The following is a 19,441-nucleotide window of genomic DNA, read 5'->3' as shown; positions in this document are numbered from 1 at the left end:
AACAGCCTGGTGCTAAAACCACAATGCAGAGCGACGGTCACTAGGACCGGACAGTACCTGGAGCGAGGGAGAGGGAGGGAGTCCTGTGGAGACAGGGCGGCCTTGCCTCGGCCCCATTCCACGTGGTCTGTGAAGCGTCTTATTCCCCCCCACCCCTACTGCCTGGGGGACAGTCCTGGTATCACTCCTCTTGGTTTGACTGGTCACTGATGTAATTTTCCAATTAGCAAAACTACTAACCACTTGTGCCTTGGGAAAGGAATTTGGGAGGGAGCTAAACAACCTGTGGAAAACTAATGGCTCTGACCTTGAAGAAGAGCTAACAAGCCGATAAAAGTGAACATCTTGGCACCAAAGACTGGACGGTGGCCAGAGAAGATAAAACTGCAGAAAGTAGGTGAAAGGTAAATGTGGCGAGAGGAGATAGCGACCACCGACTCAATTCAGGACCGAAAAGACTTGCCCCCACACACCTGAGAGGAGCATGCGTGCTGATTTACATAGCAAGCGAGGCTAATTTAAATACAGTAAACCAATAGTATACGAAATGTTAATCACTAACCAATAAGTATAAATTTAGGCGGGTTTATACTAATCATGTAGCCTGATAAATGTGCTGCAGTTTGTATGATGGTGTGCCCGTGCCCGTGCTCATGCGTGCGTGATTTGTGGAATTATTATCACCGAGCATCCTGCGCAGAATCAACATCTTTATAAGAACCTTCACTTCGCCTCACTCTTCTCCTTTTTTCCTCACCGAATACCCTTGTTGGCAGGACCAACGCTGGATCCAGGACTGGTGATTCTCTTTTCCTTCTCTCTCTCTCTCTCTCTTTCACTTTTCCTAAGGTGATTAAGTTGTTAAAGTTGTTAAATTGAAGTCAAGTACTGCATGGCCTACCTTGACTTTCCATAAAGCTGCACAGCTGGGGTAGATATAGCCGTGAGAGGGTTGGCGGGTATCAAATATTTGTACTCAATATTTGTCTCTGTAGAAGCTTTCTATTAAAGCTGGTGTTTGTGTATGACCTTGAGTGTTGGCCCACCTTAATCCACACCGAGAGGATTTGCAAATCTTTGTCACTCCTCCCCCCTCCTCCCCAGGTGGGACGTGACACCAGCTAAGGTCAACCCATCATATCTGTATTGGAGGCTGAGGTGAGCTTAACAGGGGACAAGTGGCAATAGCACCCTATTGTGACCGGCCCAGGGGCCCCGTGTGTCCTTGGCATAGGCTACCTCAGGAGAGGGTATTTCAAGGACCCAAAGAGGTACCAGTGGATCTTTGGCATAGCTACCGTGGATACAGAGAGGATTAAACAGCTTTCTACCTTGCCTGGCATCTTGGAAGATCTCTCCATTGTGGGGTTGCTGAGGGTCAAAGAAAAGCAGATGCTGATTGCTACCATGATGGTGCACCGGCAGCAATATTGCACCAACTGAGACGCCCTGGCTCCCATCCATAAGTTTATTCATCAATTGGAGAGCCAAGGAATGATCAGCAAGACTTGCTCACCCTTTAACAGTCCCATATGACCAACGGGAAAATCTGATGGAGGGTGGAGTATTGTGGCCTGGACAAATTCACACCACCGCTGAGTGCTGCCATACTGGACATGCTAGAGCTCCAATATGAACTGGAGTCAAAGGCCACCAAATGGTATGCAACAACTGATAATGCTAACACATTTTTCTCGATCCCTCTGGCAGCAGAGTGCAGGCCACAGTTTGCTTTCATGTGCAGGGGTATCCAGTACACCTGGAATCGACTGCCCCAGGGGTGGAAGCATAGTCCTACCCTTTGTCATGGACTAATCCAAGCTGCACTAGAACAGAGTGATGCTCCTGAATATCTGCAATATATCAATAACATCACTGTGGGGGGCAACAAAGCAGAAGTGTTGGAGAAGGGAAAAAGAATAATAATCCAGATCCTTCAAAAAGGTGGTTTTGCCATATAAAAAAGCAAGGTCAAAGGACCTGCACAAGAGATCCACTTCTTGGGAATAAAACAGCAAGATGGGCATTATCACATCCCAGTGGATGCGATCAATAAGATAACAGCCATATCCCCACCAGCTAACAAAAAAGAAACTCAAGCTTTCCCAGGCCTCGTGGGATTCTGGAGAACGCATATTCCAGGTTACAGTCAGCTTGTGAGCCCTCTCTATCGAGTCACCCGAAAGAATAACTGTTTCAACTAGGGCCCCAAGCAGCAACAGGCCTTCAAACAGATCAAACAGGAGATGGCTTGTGCAGTAGCCCTTTGGACAGTGTGGACAGGACCAGATGTGAGAAACATGCTCTACACTTCAGCCAGGGAGCATGGCCTCACCTGCAGCCTCTGGCAGAAAGCACCCAGAAAGACTCGATGTCAATAGTCTCAGCTGGGATAGAGTTAATTTTCTTCCTAGTAGCTGGTAGAGTGCTGTGGTTTGGATTTAGGATGAGAATCATGTTGATAACACACTGATGTTTTGGTTGTTGCTGAGCAGAGTTTACACTAGTCAAGGACTTTTCAGCTTCCCATGCTCTGCCAGGTGCACAAGAAGCTGGGAGGGGGCATAGACAGGACAGCTGACCCAGACTGGCCAAAGGGCTATTCCATACCATATGACATCATGCTCAGTATATAAGCTGGGGGAAGAAGGAAGGGGGGGACGTTCGGAGTGATGGCATTTGTCTTCCCAAGTAACCGTTACACGTGATGAAGCCCTGCTTTCCTGGAGATGGCTGAACACCTGCCTGCCGATGGGAAGTAGTGAAGGAATTCCTTGCTTTGCTTTGCTTGCGTGTGTGGCTTTTGCTTTACCTATTAAACTGTCTTGATCTCAACCCATGAGTTTTCTCACTTTTACTCTTCCGATTCTCTCCCCCATCCCACTGGGGGGGAGGTGAGCAAGCGGCTTATTTGCTGGCTGGGGTTAAACCACGACAACCTCTAGAATGTTGGAGCTGGGAGTACTGAGGATCCGAGGCCCACTACACTGTGACTGAAAAGGAGATACAAGCAACATATGAACTGGTTCAGACCACTTCATTAGTAGTCAGTACAGAAGTAGAGATCCTCTTGGCACCATGACTGCCTGTGCTACACTGGACGTTCAAAGGAAGAGTCCCCTCTACATATCATGTGACTGAAACTACGTGGAGTAAGTGAGTGGCATTGATCATGTAATGGGCTTGAATGGGTAACCCCAACCACCCAGGAATCCTGGAAGAGATCGTGGACTGGCCAGAAGGCAGAGATTTCAGAGCATTGCCTTAGGAGGTGACTTGTGCCCAAGAGGTCCCAACGTGTAATACATTACCAGAAAATGAAAGGCAATATGTTGTTTACTGACAAGTCCTGTTCTATTGTGGGAAACTATTGGAGGTGGAATACTGCTGCGTGGAGTCCCATGCGGCAAGCCGCAGAAATTGCCAAAGGAGAAGGCAAGTCAAGTCAGTTTGCAAAAGCGAAAGCCATCCAGCTGGCCCTAGATATTTCCTGAATGCGAAAAGTAGCCAGCACTTTATCTCTATACTGACTCATGGATGGTGGCAAATGCCCTGTGGGGGTGGTTACAGCAGTGGAAGAAGACCAACAGGCAGCGCAGAGGCAAACCCATCTGGGCTGCTGCATTGTGGCAAGACATCGCTGCCCAGGAAGAAAACATTGGTCTAAAGGTACATCATGAAGATACTCACATGCCCAAGAGCTGCACCACCCAAGAACATCAAAAGAATGAGCAGGTAGACCAGACTGCCAGAATTGGAGTGGCTCAGGTGGATCTGGACTGGGAATTTAAGGGTGAGCTATTCATAGCTCAGTGGGCCCATGAAACATTAGGACATCTAAGGAGAGATGCAACATACAGATGGGCTCATGATTGAGGGGTGAACCTGACCACCGCCACTATCGCACAGGTTATCCATGAATGTGAAACGTGCCATAATTAAGTCAAGCAGGTAAAGCCTCTCTGACACAGAGGATGGTGGCTGAGATATCAGTATGGGGAGGCCCGGCAGATTGATTATATCACCAAGGCAGGTGCCATGTGCTTACCATGGTGGAAGTGACTACTGGGTGGCTGGAAACATACCCTGTGACCCATACCACTGCCAGAAACACCATCCTGGGTCTTGAAAAACAAGTTTTATAGCAACGCAGCACCCCAGAAAGAATTGAGTCAGACAACGTGACTCATTTCCGAAACAACTTCATAGACACTTCGGCCAAACATGGCATTGACTGGGTGTATCGCGTCCCCTATTCATCCACAAGCCTCTGGAAAGACTGAATGATACAATGGACTGTTGAAGACTATACTGAGAGCAATGGGTGCTGGGACATTCAAGCACTGGGATGCAAATTTAGAATAGAATAGACTAGACTAGACTATTTCAGTTGGAAGGGATCTATAACAATCATCTAGTCCAACTGCCTGACCAATTCAGGGCTGACCAAAAGTCAAAGCATGTTATTAAGGGTATTGTCCAAATGCCTCTTAAACACTGACAGGCTTGGGGCATCGACCACCTCTCTAGGAAGCCTGTTCCAGTGTTTGACCACCCTCTCGGTAAAGAAATGCTTCCTAAAAGTACTTCAACAAGTATTGGTCCAATGTTTTCTTTAGACCTCCTCTTGCTATTAACATATTTAAAAATGCCCTTCTTGTTATCTGAAACAACACTGGCCGGTTTCAATTCTGAGCTTTGCCTTTTGTGTCTTCTCCCTGCATATACGAGCCACGGCTCTGTATATCTTCCTGCAAAGCCTGACCTTGCTTCCAGAGATCGTATAATTTCTTTTTCCTCTTGAGCTCCACAAGGAGTTCCCTGTTCAGCCAAGCTGGTCTTCTGCCCTGCTTGCTTGACTTTTGACACAGTGGAATTGCCTGCTCCTGTGCTTCTAAAAGGTGGTTCTTAAAAACTGACCAGCACTCGTGGGAGTCTAAGTCCTCAAAGGCAGATTCCTGGGGGACACTCTGCTAAGTAGCTCCCTGAGTAGCTTAAAGTTTGCTCTCCTGAAGTCCAAGGTAGCAACTCTGCTGTCCTTTTTTCTCATTACACTGAAAATTTTAAACTCAACCATTTCATGGTCATTGTGGCCAAGACAGCCACCTACCATCACATCCCCCACAAGTCCTTCTCTATTCACAAACAAGAAGTCTAGGAGGGCATCTTTCCTAGTTGGCTCACCGAGTACTTGTGACAAGAAATTATCTCCTCCAAACTTCAAGAATTTCCAAGACCTGCTCATCACAGCAGTATGGCATTCCTAGTTGATGTCTGGGAAGTTGAATCTCCCATAAGGACAAGGGCCACCGATCCAGAGATTTCTCCTAATTGCCTATAGAATAACTCATCAGTGCTATCATCCTGGCTGGGCAATCGATAGTAGACACCCACTACAACATCTCCTTTGTTTTCCACCCCCCTAATCCTCACCCAGAGGCTCTCAACCACATCATCCCTAACTGTAAGGGCTGTGCAGTCAAACCTCTCCCTTACATATAGTGCGACACCTCCACCTCGCCTGCCCTGCCTATCCCTCCTGAACAGCCTGTAGCCCTCCATCCCAGCAAATGAGTCATGGGACTCATTCCACCAAGTCTCACTAATACCAATGATATCGTAGCTCTGAGAGCTGACCAACGCTTCCAGTTCATCCTGTTTGTTTCTCACACTGCGTGCGTTGGTGTACAAGCATTTCAGATACACTCCTGAGCCCTCCGTGCTCCCAGGAGCAGTGTAAGTGTTCCCGCTAGCATTGCCACCCTCAGGCAATACCATGCCAATCCTAGCAGAAGCCACTTGGCTGGTTAACACTAAAAGATCTGCTCATCAACCTGGGCCCACCCAAACAAAACCCCTGCATGCTGTGGAAAGAGATAAGGTCTCTGTAGTGCTCGTAGGGAACTGGTTAGGAAAGACAGGGTGAGTTATTCCTTCCTCGGGAAAAGGCAAACCCATTCATAGGGTTGCTTTCACACAAGGACATGGGTGTACTTTATGGGTAATACATCAAGATGGGGAAATCTGGTGTATGTGTCAAGGAGATTTAACCTTGGGGGAAATAAGCCATGATGTGAGTTGCATGATATGCCATTGCTGTACGATGCTCCAGCAGGAGCCACCCAAACCAATGGAGAATGATCCTCGTCAGGAACCAGGCAAGTGCAGCAGTGATCCAACCTGAACTGTACCAAGTCTGGCTGGGATGGAGTTACTTTTTTTCCTAGCAGCCCATATGGTGCTGTGTTTTAGATTTGTGACCAAAACAGCGTTGATAACACACCAGTGTTTTAGCTATTCCTGAAGAGTGCTTGCGCAGCACCAAGGCCTTCTCTTTTTCACTCTACTCCTCCCCAGTGAGTAAGCTGGGGGGCAGGCAAGAGATTGAGAAGGGACACAGCCAGAACAGCTGACCAAAGGGATATTCCATGCCATATAACATCATGCTCAGCAATAAAACTCAGGGGTGGGTAGGTGGTAGTCTTTACACAGTAGCTGTTGCTGGGAGACTGGCTGGGCATCAGTCTGCTTGTGGGAGGTGGTGAGTAATTGCCTTTGCATCATTTGCTTTTTTCCCCTTTTTTTTCCCCCTTCACCTAAACTGTCTTTATCTTGACCCACAAGTTTTTCTCGCTTCTGCTCTTCCAATTCTCTTCTCCATCCCGCTGTGCGGGGGGAGTCAGCAAGCAGCTGGTGGGTGCTTAGTTGCTGGCTGGCATCAACCTGCACCACAATGCAGGTTTTCTGAAACCTTTAGTGGTCTGCTCTTTTAGTCAATTTTTAAAGCTCTTGGAATAAATTCCTACAAGAATGATCATTTTTTGAGGGACTTTAAGAAACTTTAAACCTAATGACAACATTTTTGTTCTGGCATGAAGGAAAAATACATTCTATGTGAACATGATTTCAAGTCTTGGAATTAGAATTTATTTTTTATTTTTTAAGATTTTACTGTACTGGGTGGGTCTGGCTGGGATGGAGTTAACTTTCTTCATAGCAGCCCCTGTGGTGCTGTGCTTTGTATTTGTGACTAAAGCAGTGTTGATAACACACCAATGTTTTGGCTACTACTTAACAGTGCTTGCACAGCATCAAGGCTTTCTCTCTTCCCTCCCCCAACAGCGAGTAGGCTGAGGGTGGACAAGAGGTTGGGAGGGGACACAGCTGGGACAGCTGACTCCAACTGACCAAAGGAATATTCCATACCATGAGACATTGTGCTCAGCAATAAAAGTTCAGGGAAAGGAGGAGAAAGGGGGAGACATTCATGCTTATGGCATTTGTCTTCCCAAGCAGCCATTACGTGTGCTAAGGCCCTGCTTTTCAGGAAGTGGCTGGACATCTGCCTACTGATGGGAAGTAGTGAATAAATTCTTCTTTTTGCTTTGCTTGCACATGCAGCTTTTGCTTTCCCTATTAAACTGTCATTATTTTGATCTTTTCAACTTCCTTCTATTTTATTCCCATCCCGTGGGAGAGGGGAGTGAATGAGAGGGTGGGTGGGCGTTTGGCTGCTGGCTGAGGTCAGCTCACCACATTTACAGAAATGAAATTTTAGTTCTGCTTATACATATTGGACTACAATATTTGAATAGTCAAAATAAAATGTGATTAACTACGTCTTTTCCTTTTTTCAAACAAGAACTACCATGTGAAGTTTAAATGGATAAGCTAAATTAAATTGCTAACACTACTAATGCATCTTTTTTAATAACTGTTAGGCATGTGGTTGCATACAAACTTCATAAAGGATAATGCATAAATAATAAGTTGCTGTGAGCTAACTAACGTACACAGTATTTCAGAAGAAGGAGGTTAAAGGAAGCAAGTCCCAATGATGACAGGTGAGAGAGGGAGAAGGCTATTATTTTACTATTAATTTAAGGTCCAGGAGAAAGGGCAGCTAGTACATGAATTTCTTGGCCAGCAGCAGGTTATCAGCTCTCTCACAGAATAAGTATTTGGGGACTATTAATAAGTTGTCTGAAATGCCAGTCTTTATATAGCTCAACTTTTCTCTTCCTCCAACTTACATTTAGCATTGTATTCTGTATCACAATCATGGAGGAACAAAAATATAGAGCAAAATGAAAGTTGAAAAACTAGCAAGTTCACTATACCTGCCAAATATGAAAAGTTCAGTTTTCACATTTGAACATTACAGTGGAATAATCTGGAATTCGCTTGTATGTATTTATACAACAATTAACTTCTACACAGTTTTGGCACCTGTCCTTAGTATAATAAAACCAATGCAGATTAGTTATTTCCTATTTTATAATCTTTATATAATCCTAATAGACACTAATTTCCATAAGTATATAGGTGTTATACATATGTATAGGGAATAAAATAGTTGTGATAAACCCATGCACAAACATTAATTCAGAAAACCATAAAAAAATTCAACATCCTCTTGGTAGTGCCTCCCCCAAAATTAAAACAGAATGTGTAGGGAAGTACACATTTAGGGACAACTTAATTACTTTCATAGTGATATAACAACAGTCAAATCTTAGAAATACTTGATTTATTCTCTGAGTGCACTTAAAGTTTGGCCAGCTTGTTAGTAAGAAGATATCTTGCTCAGAAGTTCTAGTGTCGATTCAGTATTACTTTCTTTTACAACAGGGCTAACCAGACATACACAGACAATTCTGAGTCTGTTCTGCCTTCATTTGGAGCTGGTTGCACACAAGTAGCACAGCTGTATTAGTGCAGGGCAGCACCATAGCTGATAAACCTCTATAACAGAGCCATATGGCTTCCAGATCAGAGCCAGTTATCCAAGCAGCTTAAAACAAGGAAGAGTGAACTTTGGTCTGTCCGAGTATGTCAATATAGATCCTTACATGGCCTTAATGTACATACCTCATAGAGTGAGCTCTACAATTAGAGGATGCATATTTTGCTAAAAACTATAACCATAAGAATTTTCTGAAAAGTTCTACTAAATTGCTTGCTTTAGAAAAAAGCTGTTTTAAATTTTAATTACAAACAGAATTAATTAAAAATATTTCATACATAGAATTTTGCGTTGAGGTAAATTTGGTAGAGAAAATGAAGCCTAAAGAGACTATTTTTATTAAAAGTCGGCTATTAATAACAAAACTGCCTATTTAACACCTATGAAAATAGATGGCAATATATAATTCAAATTGTCACTCTACTACTGTGGGGGAATATTTTTTAAAGCCAGCATGCAATTGATGATTTCATTTACACACAATTACATTCTGAATTATATTTCCAAATGTGTGTAACATGATTTGTATACAGAATTATACATATACTTTATACATAAAGAATTTACAGGTAAGGATGCAAACTACATTTTGCTGATATATCTCATTTTCAAAGATTATTCCTTGATACATGCTTTCTGGTCAAGGAAACTTAACAACAGTAACTGGAATTTACTCTAAACTTAAAAGCACAAACTTCAACAACAACATGACAAACAAAATAAAGCAGTTGCAATTACACATTTGTTCAAAGCTAAAATTGAAATAAATTACAACCAAATGATCAAAAATTACTTTCTTTTCAAGACATTGTCTACTACTGCCACCTACTCACAAGCTTTCTTTTAAACAGGCAGAGAAAGGTCCTTTTTGCTGAGTAGGTATTTTCTATGTTTTGATTCTTATTTTTGTAATTAAAAGGCTAGATAAACGTTCTAAGGAATTCACTGGGCTTACACACAGTTTAAAGATATAAACCACCAATAACTTAATGAAAACACAGGAAAACCTTTTCCCATTCCTTCTACTAACGAAAGAAAAACTATACCTGTGCTCGCTTCTCCATGTCCTGACAAGTACCTAGTCGTTCTTCCATGGCAGCTCTGATTTGCCTTGCCTCATACTCTAACTGCCTTCTGGTCATATCTGTTTGCAAGGAGAACTGAAATCGAAGTACAAAGAAGGCATTTTAAATAAGGTTGATATAAACTATGTATTTCTCTGAACAAAAGAAAAACAATTACATTTCCACACCAAACTTCATAAACAAAACATGAAAATAGACCCTTAAAATATTACTACATTGTTAAAAACAAGAACACATAATATTGGTAAACCAACAGGCTACCTGCAAGTCTTGTCAAGTAACTAAAAGCAATATATAAACATTGAGACAATATAATTCATTAACATTTTTTAACTAACCTGTTTTTTTTTAACATAGCTGTTGAATTCATAACCTACAACATCGCTTAAGGAAAGGTACTCTAACCAATATATTTTTCAAGGCAGCAGCAAAGCTAGTTTATAATTTTAATGTTTATTTTAAAAAACAGGTCTTTGCAACTAAGGGAAAATACTAAAAATTAGCAAGAAAGTTGATTTAAGTTCAACTCCTTCAAGCTTTATTTTAAAAGACTGTAGAAACATAGAAAAGTCTAGGCTGACAGGGACTTCTGGAGATCACCTGGTCCCACCTTCTGTTGAAAGCAGGGTCTTAGATTAGGTCATCCAGGCCCAAGTCAAGACAATTTTTGACTATTTCCAGCAAGGCAGATTCCACCATTCCATCATATGTACATGGGTTAGTTATTCAAGCATGTGGAAAATAGTAACAGGTCCAGTAAACATGCTTGCTCAAAAAGTGAATTAGTTGATACCATCTTTTGATACACATGATTACCTTTCACTCTAACTGTTCTTGCTAGATGAATAGGAATTTATTTAATTTCTTGTCAGGTCAGTGGTTTCAAATACATAGCTATACGGGAGTGGCAAGTAAAATGAAATGAATGCCATGGAAGATCAGAAGATCCATCATTTAAATATGAGCGAGAACTGTCTTTCTGGAAGAGGACAACATGAGCTCTTTCAAAAAAGGGAGGTGATGAGCAAATATGGCAGTTGTACTTAATTTTATGAAGACTTTTCTGTAGTCTGCTCTCCAGCAAAAAGATACTAGTAACTGAATAGACCACAAACCAAAAACAATGACTGCATGAACATATGAAAAGCAAAACTAGAAGGCATAGTCATTCTTCAATATTAGGAACAATTATACACAAGTATAAGATGACAGATAAAATTTTAAATCTTTCAGGAAGAAGTTTTACAAAGCACCTAACTACTTGTGGTGGGTTGACCCTGACTAGTTGCCAGGTGCCCACCAAGCCGCTCTATCACTCCCCCTTCTTAACAGGACAGGAGAAGAAAATATGATGAAAAGCTCATGGGTCGAAATAAGGACAGGGAGATTACTTACCAATTAGCATCACAGGCAAAACAGACTCGACTTGGGGAAGATCAGTTTAATGTATTGCCAATTGATAACAGAGTAGGATAGTTAGAAAATAAGAACAAATCTAAAACCACCTTCCCCCCACCCCTCCCTTCTTCCCAGGCTCAACTTCACTCCTGACTTCTCTACCTCCTCCCCCCGAGTGGCGCAGGGGGACAGGGAATGGGGGTTGTGGTCAGTTCCTAACGCTTTGTCTCTGCTGCTCCTTCCTCCTCACGCTCTTCCCCTGCTCCAGCATGGGGTCCCACCTACAGGATACAGTCCTTCACAAACTGCTCCAACATGGGTCCTTCCCACGGGGTACAGTCCTCCAGGAACAGACTGCTCCAGCATGGGTCCCCCATGGACTACAGTTCCTACCAGAATACCTGCTCCTGCAGGGGGACAACCTGCATCACCATGGTCTTCTCCACAGGCTGCAGGGGAATCTCTGTTCCAGCACCTGGAGCACCTCCTCCCCCTCCTTCTTCACTGACCTTGGTGTCTGCAGAGTTGTTTCTCTCACATATTCTCACTCCTGTCTCTCCCAGCTGCTGTTGAGCAGCATTTTTTACCCTTTCTTAAATATGTTATCACAAAGGCGCCACCAGCTTCTCTGACTGGTTCAGCTTTGGCCAGCGGCAGATCCATCTTGGAGCCAGCTGGAACCGGCTCTGTCCGACATGGGGGCAGCTTCTGGTGTCTTCTCGCAGAAGCCACCCCTGCAGCACCCCCCTTCCAAAAACCTTGCCACGTAAACTGAATACACTACTATATTTCACCATCAGTCTTAAAACAGTGCTATGTATTACAGGGACGTGGCAGACCTTCTGGTGTTACCATAGCACCACATTATTTATGGTCACTGACAGAAGACAGAAATTACCTTTGCTTCTTTGTTCTAGAGGTTCTCCTGGTATGGAAAAAGGAAAAATCAAAGCCAGTATACATTAGTCACTCTGTTCCACCAATAATATGCAGAGATCTTATGAAGGCAGAATTCATTACCCTTTTTGTTCTGGAAAAGGGTCTTAAAAGGTGGTCAGAAGGAAGCCTTCAGCTACAGACATATGAAAAGAAAGGTAAAGCTTGAAGCACAACCCTAGTGCCCAACTGTATTCTGGTAGATGCACAGAAATGAGAAGGTTGTGCGTTTCAAAGCATGAGACAAAAACATGAGCTGAACTGAGAGGCAGAAATGTGAAACTTTGAGGAAACTATGATAAAATTTAAAAGTTTTATTTATTATTAGGAAATTCAATTATGGCTGATGTATTTTTTCATTATTGCTGGAAGTCAACTCTTCGCTGTTTTTTGACAATTATTCAGTTTGCAGATAAACAAGTCACCAACAACAACAGGTCTCCCAGAAGACTTCACCAAGGTCAATTCAGAAAGCCAACAAGAGCTATAACAGTCCACAAATATGTAAAACACTGCTAAAAAAGAATGGGATCTATCCTTCCACTGTGGATGGAATAAGTAGTGATGGACATAAATTGCCACAAAAGAGATTTAGTATAGATGTTAAGTAAAACATTCTAATAATACGAAGAGCTAAGTTAATTGATTACCTATGAAGTTCAGGAAACTTCATCTTAAAACCTATGACACATTTAGAGTGACACAGATACAGCTGACAATGCCTTTGGGAAATGGATTGAATTTCCTTAAGTTCCTTTTTCCTTCTTTCTCCCCTTGTCCCTGGTTTTCCGATTAACTTGGCTGTGACAGATTTGCTGAAGTCCAGCTGTTTCACCCCAGTCACTAAAGTGTTTCCATATTCTATTTCTACTTCCAGGAAGCTGACTAGTTCTGACAGTACCGCATAAATACAGCTAAACTGATTCCTGAACAGATATGGCTCTGTAAAGATGGGCAACCAAGTCTTCCCATAACTGTATGTACTAAAGAATGCACTGCAAATATATCCAAGCTGCTGAGGTCTGACAGCAGGAAAACCTGTATTATCTGGGATATCAGAGATTTTCATTATCCCAGAAAACAGTAACTTGACTATAGTCTGGAGATGACAAGGTAAAAGTCTGTAGGGGCATTAATATCTGCATAGCCTATAGCATCACTTTACTCACTGTTCTGAATTGAGAGCTCCTGTGTAAATAGTCTCTTAGGCTAATATTGCTCTCAAAATTAAAAGAATCCATAAAATAACAGAACTGATAGAAAAAAAGGCCTTTGGGGGACACAGATAAAGAAGAAACCTACTGACATATAACTCATTTGTCATAACTTTTCAGTGCTCCTCTCTAGCACTGACATTCATACTGACAGGTATGAATTTTAACAGGTAAAATAACATCTGAAAAACAAGGAATTGCAAAGGAAAAATATATTATTTAGTCTGAATTAACTTTGCACAATGAACAAAAAAATACTTTAAATGAAAACAATAGTAGAGAATGTCACTAAATTCATAAAATATACACAGCATCTGAACAGATATCATAGCACCAGATACATAAATGAGCATGCTGTAGTTACTTACATTTTCAGTAAGGGGGATATTATCAATCCTTTTAGTAAGGTCCTGAAGCTGAGCATAATACCAGTCCTTTTCTTTCTCTTCCTTCTCAAGCTCCGCAAGCAACAGAGATCTATCAAAAACAAAAGCCAGAAATGTCTCACTAGTAAGTCTTCATTATCAAATACAAGTACAGCAATAAGCATTGATACCTATATAAAAGGTGAAATAAGAAATGAGATTTGATGAAGATGGCACTAACAAGAAGTTGAGAAGGTAGGTTCTGTTCCCTGGCCCTAGCTAATCAAACTATCCAACTATGCTGTGCTAAACAAGTCACTTTAACTTCTTGTATATCAGATCCACATCTGTAAAAGAAAGAATACCTATAGTTCTTTATAAAACCAGTTTGAAATCTATAGCTGAGAGGCGCTTTGTGAAATCTAAGCAGTTATTAGTCACGTGCTAACTTGCATCCTGCTTCTTTATGACAATATGCTTTATACAATGCAGCAAACTACAACTGCTATTTAAGAAAAGGCTTGGATACTGCAGAAGCGTATACACCTCAGAATCCCATTACTAAATTCAGTTCTCTTTTCTGCCTTTGTAGTGCTTCCTCACTCTGTCATCCATGACAAAACAATGTTAAAGCACACAAAACCATGATTATTAAAAACACTTTCAAAGAGTATTTTTCCATCATATGTTATATACAGGATACATTTACAGCTGCCTAACACATTCTAAATGGGTATCATAAGCATATTGCAGACCTGAGTAATTATAACTACTATTATTCAATAATGCCCATACTCTGTCGTGTGCTGCTAATAGGTAGTCCAAGGCTAATCAATTCTGCATTATCCTTTGAGATAATGATTTAATCTCTTCCTGTAAGGCTACTATACTATCTGCAGTTACATTAAGAGCTTTTTCTACTTGCTGATACGTTTACAATAGCTCTTTCTAGTTCAATGATCCCTAACAGGTGGAACGTAGCACCACATTCTATCAGAGGGTTGTAACACTTTTTCTCATATATATTAGTAGTTATGAGCTACAGAGGCAGAAGAGATGATACTGGTTCTAACCTGTGCGGATGGTATTAATGCACTCAGAATACTCTTTTCAGCTCAGGTTGAGGGTAAATACTCGAATGCCCTTTCTCCACATACCCAATATTGCCCTGGTAGTTGCGTAAATAGGGTAGTACAATCTTCAAATAAATCTGAGTCATGTAAACTATTTCCTGCAAAAGGGTTAGCGTGTGCCGGGTTTGGTTGTTTAGGTAAACCAGTAAAGCTTGGACCTGTATTAAAGGACTCAGAACAATCAGGATCCTATAGGCCTGTAGTGGAAACCAAAATTTTATAGAATCATAGAATCGTTTAGGTTGGAAAAGACCCTTAAGATCATCGAGTCCAACTGTTAACCTAACACTGCCAAGTCCACCACTAAACCATGTCCCTGAGCACAACATCTACATGTCTTTTAAATACCTCCAGGGATGGGGACTCAACCACTTCCCTAAGCAGCCTGTTCCAAAGCTTGACAACCCTTTCAGCGAAGAAATTTTTCCTAATATCCAATCTAACCCTCTCCTGGCGCAACTTGAGGCCATTTCCTCTTGTCCTATCACTTGTTACTTGGCAGAAGAGACCAACCACCACCTCGCTACAACCTCCTTTCAGGTTATAATTATCTTTAGTTTGATTATGGCTTCCTACAGAATACCAAGTTAATCTACCTGCAAATATCCACATTGTCTCAGAGTCTGCAGGGCCTGATAAACTCCATCCAGGAACAAATCTACAGCGTGATGTCTTATTATAATAGGTTTTATGTAAGGGCTTCTGGAAAATCTCCCTTCCACACTCAGTGGATGTAGTATATAGTAAGGTTTTAGAAGAATCTGTGGAGGAATACTGATTGCCTTTAGGCATAGAAACAGATCTATAGAATATTCCAGCCATAAGGATCCCCTTTTCATCTATGTGGTCCCAAGATCTGAATTGTCCATTTCCATTAATTCTATTAATTTTAAAGATATATTTCCAATTCCCAGCCCCTACAAAGTGAGCAAGCTTGTCAATAGGTTTGCTCTCCAAGCATACCCAGGGGTCTCCTTTCAAACTAGTGACAAACTCTTCTTGGCAGAAGGGTGGTATCCTTCCTTTCTTTAGTGAAAATTCATAATGTATATGCCCATCCTTGTACCATTGAGAATTCAATGGGGCAGAAACCCAGAAGAGTTGATTTCCGGTAGAGGATAGGCTTTTAATACATATCCAACAATCAGCCTTATTTGCCACTGCTGCTATAGTTTGGACTGTTGCTATGGCCGAATTATGGAATGAATACGTATAATCAGTATTCCACCACAGGCTTATAAGAAAGGGTATCATATTAAAATGTAGGCTTCCAAATCACTAAAAACAGACACAAATAGCAAAAATAATTATCCCTTGGTTGCACTCTAATTCTAAGTAAGGGCATGGTTCAGTCCACATGCAACTCATGAGTATCAGATTACTTTCCCCCTTTCCTGTTGTCGAATTCTTATGCAAGATCAGTGGTGTCACAGCCAATCCGCTGGCTCTGCCTAAGTTCCCAGCTGCGGGTGAATCGTCTCTGCAGCGGTGGATGTTCCCTTAGTGGCAGGAGGGTTTCCTGCTTCCGCTTCCAGACCAGCTGCAGCTTTTAGGTGGGAATGATGGATTCAAGTCGATTTTTCTTCCACCTTTACTGCTGAGAAAGGTTAGCAATACCAAAAATGGTCCCTACCACCGAGGAGATAAGTTATCTTTTCTTTTGTGTACTTTCATCCAAATGTAATTCCCTAGATTGAAGGGGTGCAGAGCCCCTTCTAGAGGTACCGGTTGCATTAGCTGTGCATGGGCCCGATTGTATTTTAATAATTTATGAACCTGTAAAATATACTGGGTCACGTTTTCATTTCCTGCTAATAAAATTACATGAGTGGGTACATCAGTTCTGAGGAGTTGTATCAGTCTTTCAAGTAGTATTTCATAGGGAGACAGTTTTGTTGTTTGTTGGGGTCTTTGTTAAATATTCATTAAGGCTACAGGTAGTGCATGCAAGACATGGTTACCTATTAGGCTGCAGCATAAATTCCTGTCACAAACCAATTCTTGAGCACTGTCTAGGCTAGTGCAGCAGTCCCAAAATGCCCTAGATGGTGATGTATTTTTGCTATGGGAATCAGGTATTGCGTAGGTAAAATAGGAAGGTTTTCCATACTTGCTTTCCATATTCCCTGGGAGTCTTTGGTCACTTCGTACCTTTTCCAAGAGTCAATTTCTTCAGCAGGAACAGTCAAACATATCTTTTCAGGAGCGGGCAACACCAGGTCAGACCATTGGACTGTTTGTAAGCCCAGTGGTTCGTACGGCAGTCGTGCTGCAGCTTCAGCAGCAATATCTGTTAGACTATTTCTTATCTCTTCTTTTGTCCTTCCACCGGTACAAGCTGGCTGATGAATGACAGCAAGTTTCTCTGGCAATTGTATAGCTTTCCATAATTTGAGGAGCATTTGATATTTTACTTCCACTAGAAGTCATAAACCCACACAGCTTCCATAATTGCCCAGTAGTGCGGCATATTCCAAATGCATATCAAGAATCAGTATAAATATTTACAGTCTTTTCTTTGGCCAGCTGACAGGCCTTTGTTAATGCAATTAATTCTGCTGCTTGTGCACTCAGCTTCGGACTGAGTGATGAAGCCTCTACTACTTCATTCACAGTAGTTATTGAATAACCTGTAACATAGTTGCCGTTCAGATAATATGAGGACCCATCTACAAATAGTTCCAGATCAGGATTTAGAAACAGCACATCTGTTAAATCTTCTTGAGTCTTTTTGGCTTTATGGGTTGTTATTACATAATCGTGATGTGGAGTTCCTTCCCCAGGTAAAGGGAGTAGAGTAGCAGGGTTCAGTGTATTACAGCTTAATTTTTATGTTTTCCATTGTTAAGAGAATCAGCTCATAGTGATTCATTGTGGTGACATTGCCTGCGTAACGTGCTGTAACAGCAGCATTTCAACTTCGTGTGGTACTTGTACCATCAGAGGGTGTCCGAGCACTAGATTTTTACTCCGTTCAACTAAGAGTGCTGTGGCAGCTGTTGCATAGGTGCAGGCAATGGATCCTTGAGCTACCAGATCTGGCTGAGCTGAATAATGTGCAGTTGGACATTGTCATCTCCCAAGGCTTTGAGTTAACATCCCCGAGGCTATTCCTTTCCATTCTTATACAAACAAGGCAAATGGCTTACCGTAGTCTGGCAATCCCAGAGCAGGTGCAGCTTGCTTCAAAAGCTCGAATGTCTTTACCTTGTCTGTTGTCCAGTGAATGGGTTCTCCAGCATCTTGAGCAGTAATCTGTATCAGTGATCTTGCCATTTCCTCAAAAGCAGCTATCCAGGGTCGGCAGAATCCTACAGTTCCTAAAAAGGCTCACATTTCTTTTTAGTAACTGGTCAGGGAATATTTTGAACGGCTTTAATATGGTTCTCAGATAAACGTCACTTCTCTTGCTGGAGAATGTAACCCAGATATTTTACACTTCACATAAAAAAAAAATTGTAACTTATGCGGAGGAGCCTAACGGCCCTTCTCAGCTAAAGCAAACAGTAAGGTATGGGTGCCAGCTATACAAGATTCCTTGGCTACTAATAAATCATCAACATATTGTATCAAAAACAGATCCATTTTTTAAACACATCATCCTGCAAATCTTTTACTAAAATTTTAGAACAATAGTGAAGGACTGCCCTGAGGGAGCCTTGTCTCTGTTAGCTGTATTTTTCCCCAAGTAAATGCAAAAAGGTATTGAGAGTCCGGATGAATATGCATACTGATTTAAGGTAGAAAAAGTTGCCCCTGTATGTATTAGGGGTAATTGTGTTCATTAATTAAAAGGTTTAAGACCAGATTCTCATAAGAAGAAGGGGAAAATACTTTGTATTCAGAGGCTCCTGTAGTGACTGCACAATAAGTCCCTGTTGTCAATCCTGGGTGAAATCTAGCTGCCCCAGTTGCACAGAGCAGGGAAAGATTGAACTATAGGATTGAGAGGTTCTTTTGGGAAGCCCTTTGGTCGTACTGGGCATTCCTGTTTCCAATGACCTTGTTATCCACAATAATTACAACAGTCCCCTGTTCCTTGAGGCCCATTGCTCCTAAAATTTCCTCCTCTGCTTCCGCCTTGAAAACCTTCATATCCCCATCCCCATAGTCTAGGATTGCTATTCAATATTGCTGCCAATAGACTAGCTTTCTGTTCATGTTCTGTTCTTTTCTTTTTTCTTCACCCGTCTTTCATCTCTTCCATTACACACGAACATAGCAATGTTGACTATTTAATCCAATCCTTTGCCCTGCCATCCAGGTATATGTTTAGAAAAATATTTCTTAATATCTGGGGCTGACTGATATACAAAGAAAGATATCATTAAAGATTGATTTTCTTCCTTCTCAGGGTTGACCCCTCCAAACATTCTCACTTGTTTAACCAATTGGGTATAATATTCAGAAGGATGTTCAGCATTTCCTTGCTGGCATTCTCGGACCTTAGCCCAATTTACAGTCTTCCTTCCTGCCAGTTCTAAGGATTTTAACAATTCCCCTCTCACTCTGCAGCATATCTCTATCGGCTGATAACTTTGGGGGATCGACCTGGGTCACACTC

At 41.9% G+C, this 19,441-nt stretch overlaps 1 protein-coding gene across 5 annotated transcripts in view; it reads right to left on the bottom strand.

The window, feature by feature from the left end:
- The window catches only part of LOC309601639 (adenomatous polyposis coli protein-like), a gene marked incomplete at its 5' end in the record, with an annotated part of 90,673 nt that overhangs the window by 48,878 nt on the left and 22,354 nt on the right, over positions 1-19,441 (bottom strand). For all 5 annotated transcript variants that reach the window (XM_082334791.1, XM_082334792.1, XM_082334794.1 and 2 more), the window contains 2 exons: positions 9,793-9,906; positions 13,748-13,856. In XM_082334791.1, coding sequence (XP_082190917.1) covers positions 9,793-9,906; positions 13,748-13,856 — 223 coding nt within the window. The remainder of the gene's footprint in view (positions 1-9,792; positions 9,907-13,747; positions 13,857-19,441) is intronic.

The sequence above is a fragment of the Platalea leucorodia genome, assembly GCF_965183815.1.
Source record: "Platalea leucorodia genome assembly, chromosome: W".
Lineage (NCBI taxonomy): Eukaryota > Metazoa > Chordata > Aves > Pelecaniformes > Threskiornithidae > Platalea > Platalea leucorodia.
This window is presented reverse-complemented; position numbering and strand designations above follow the sequence as displayed.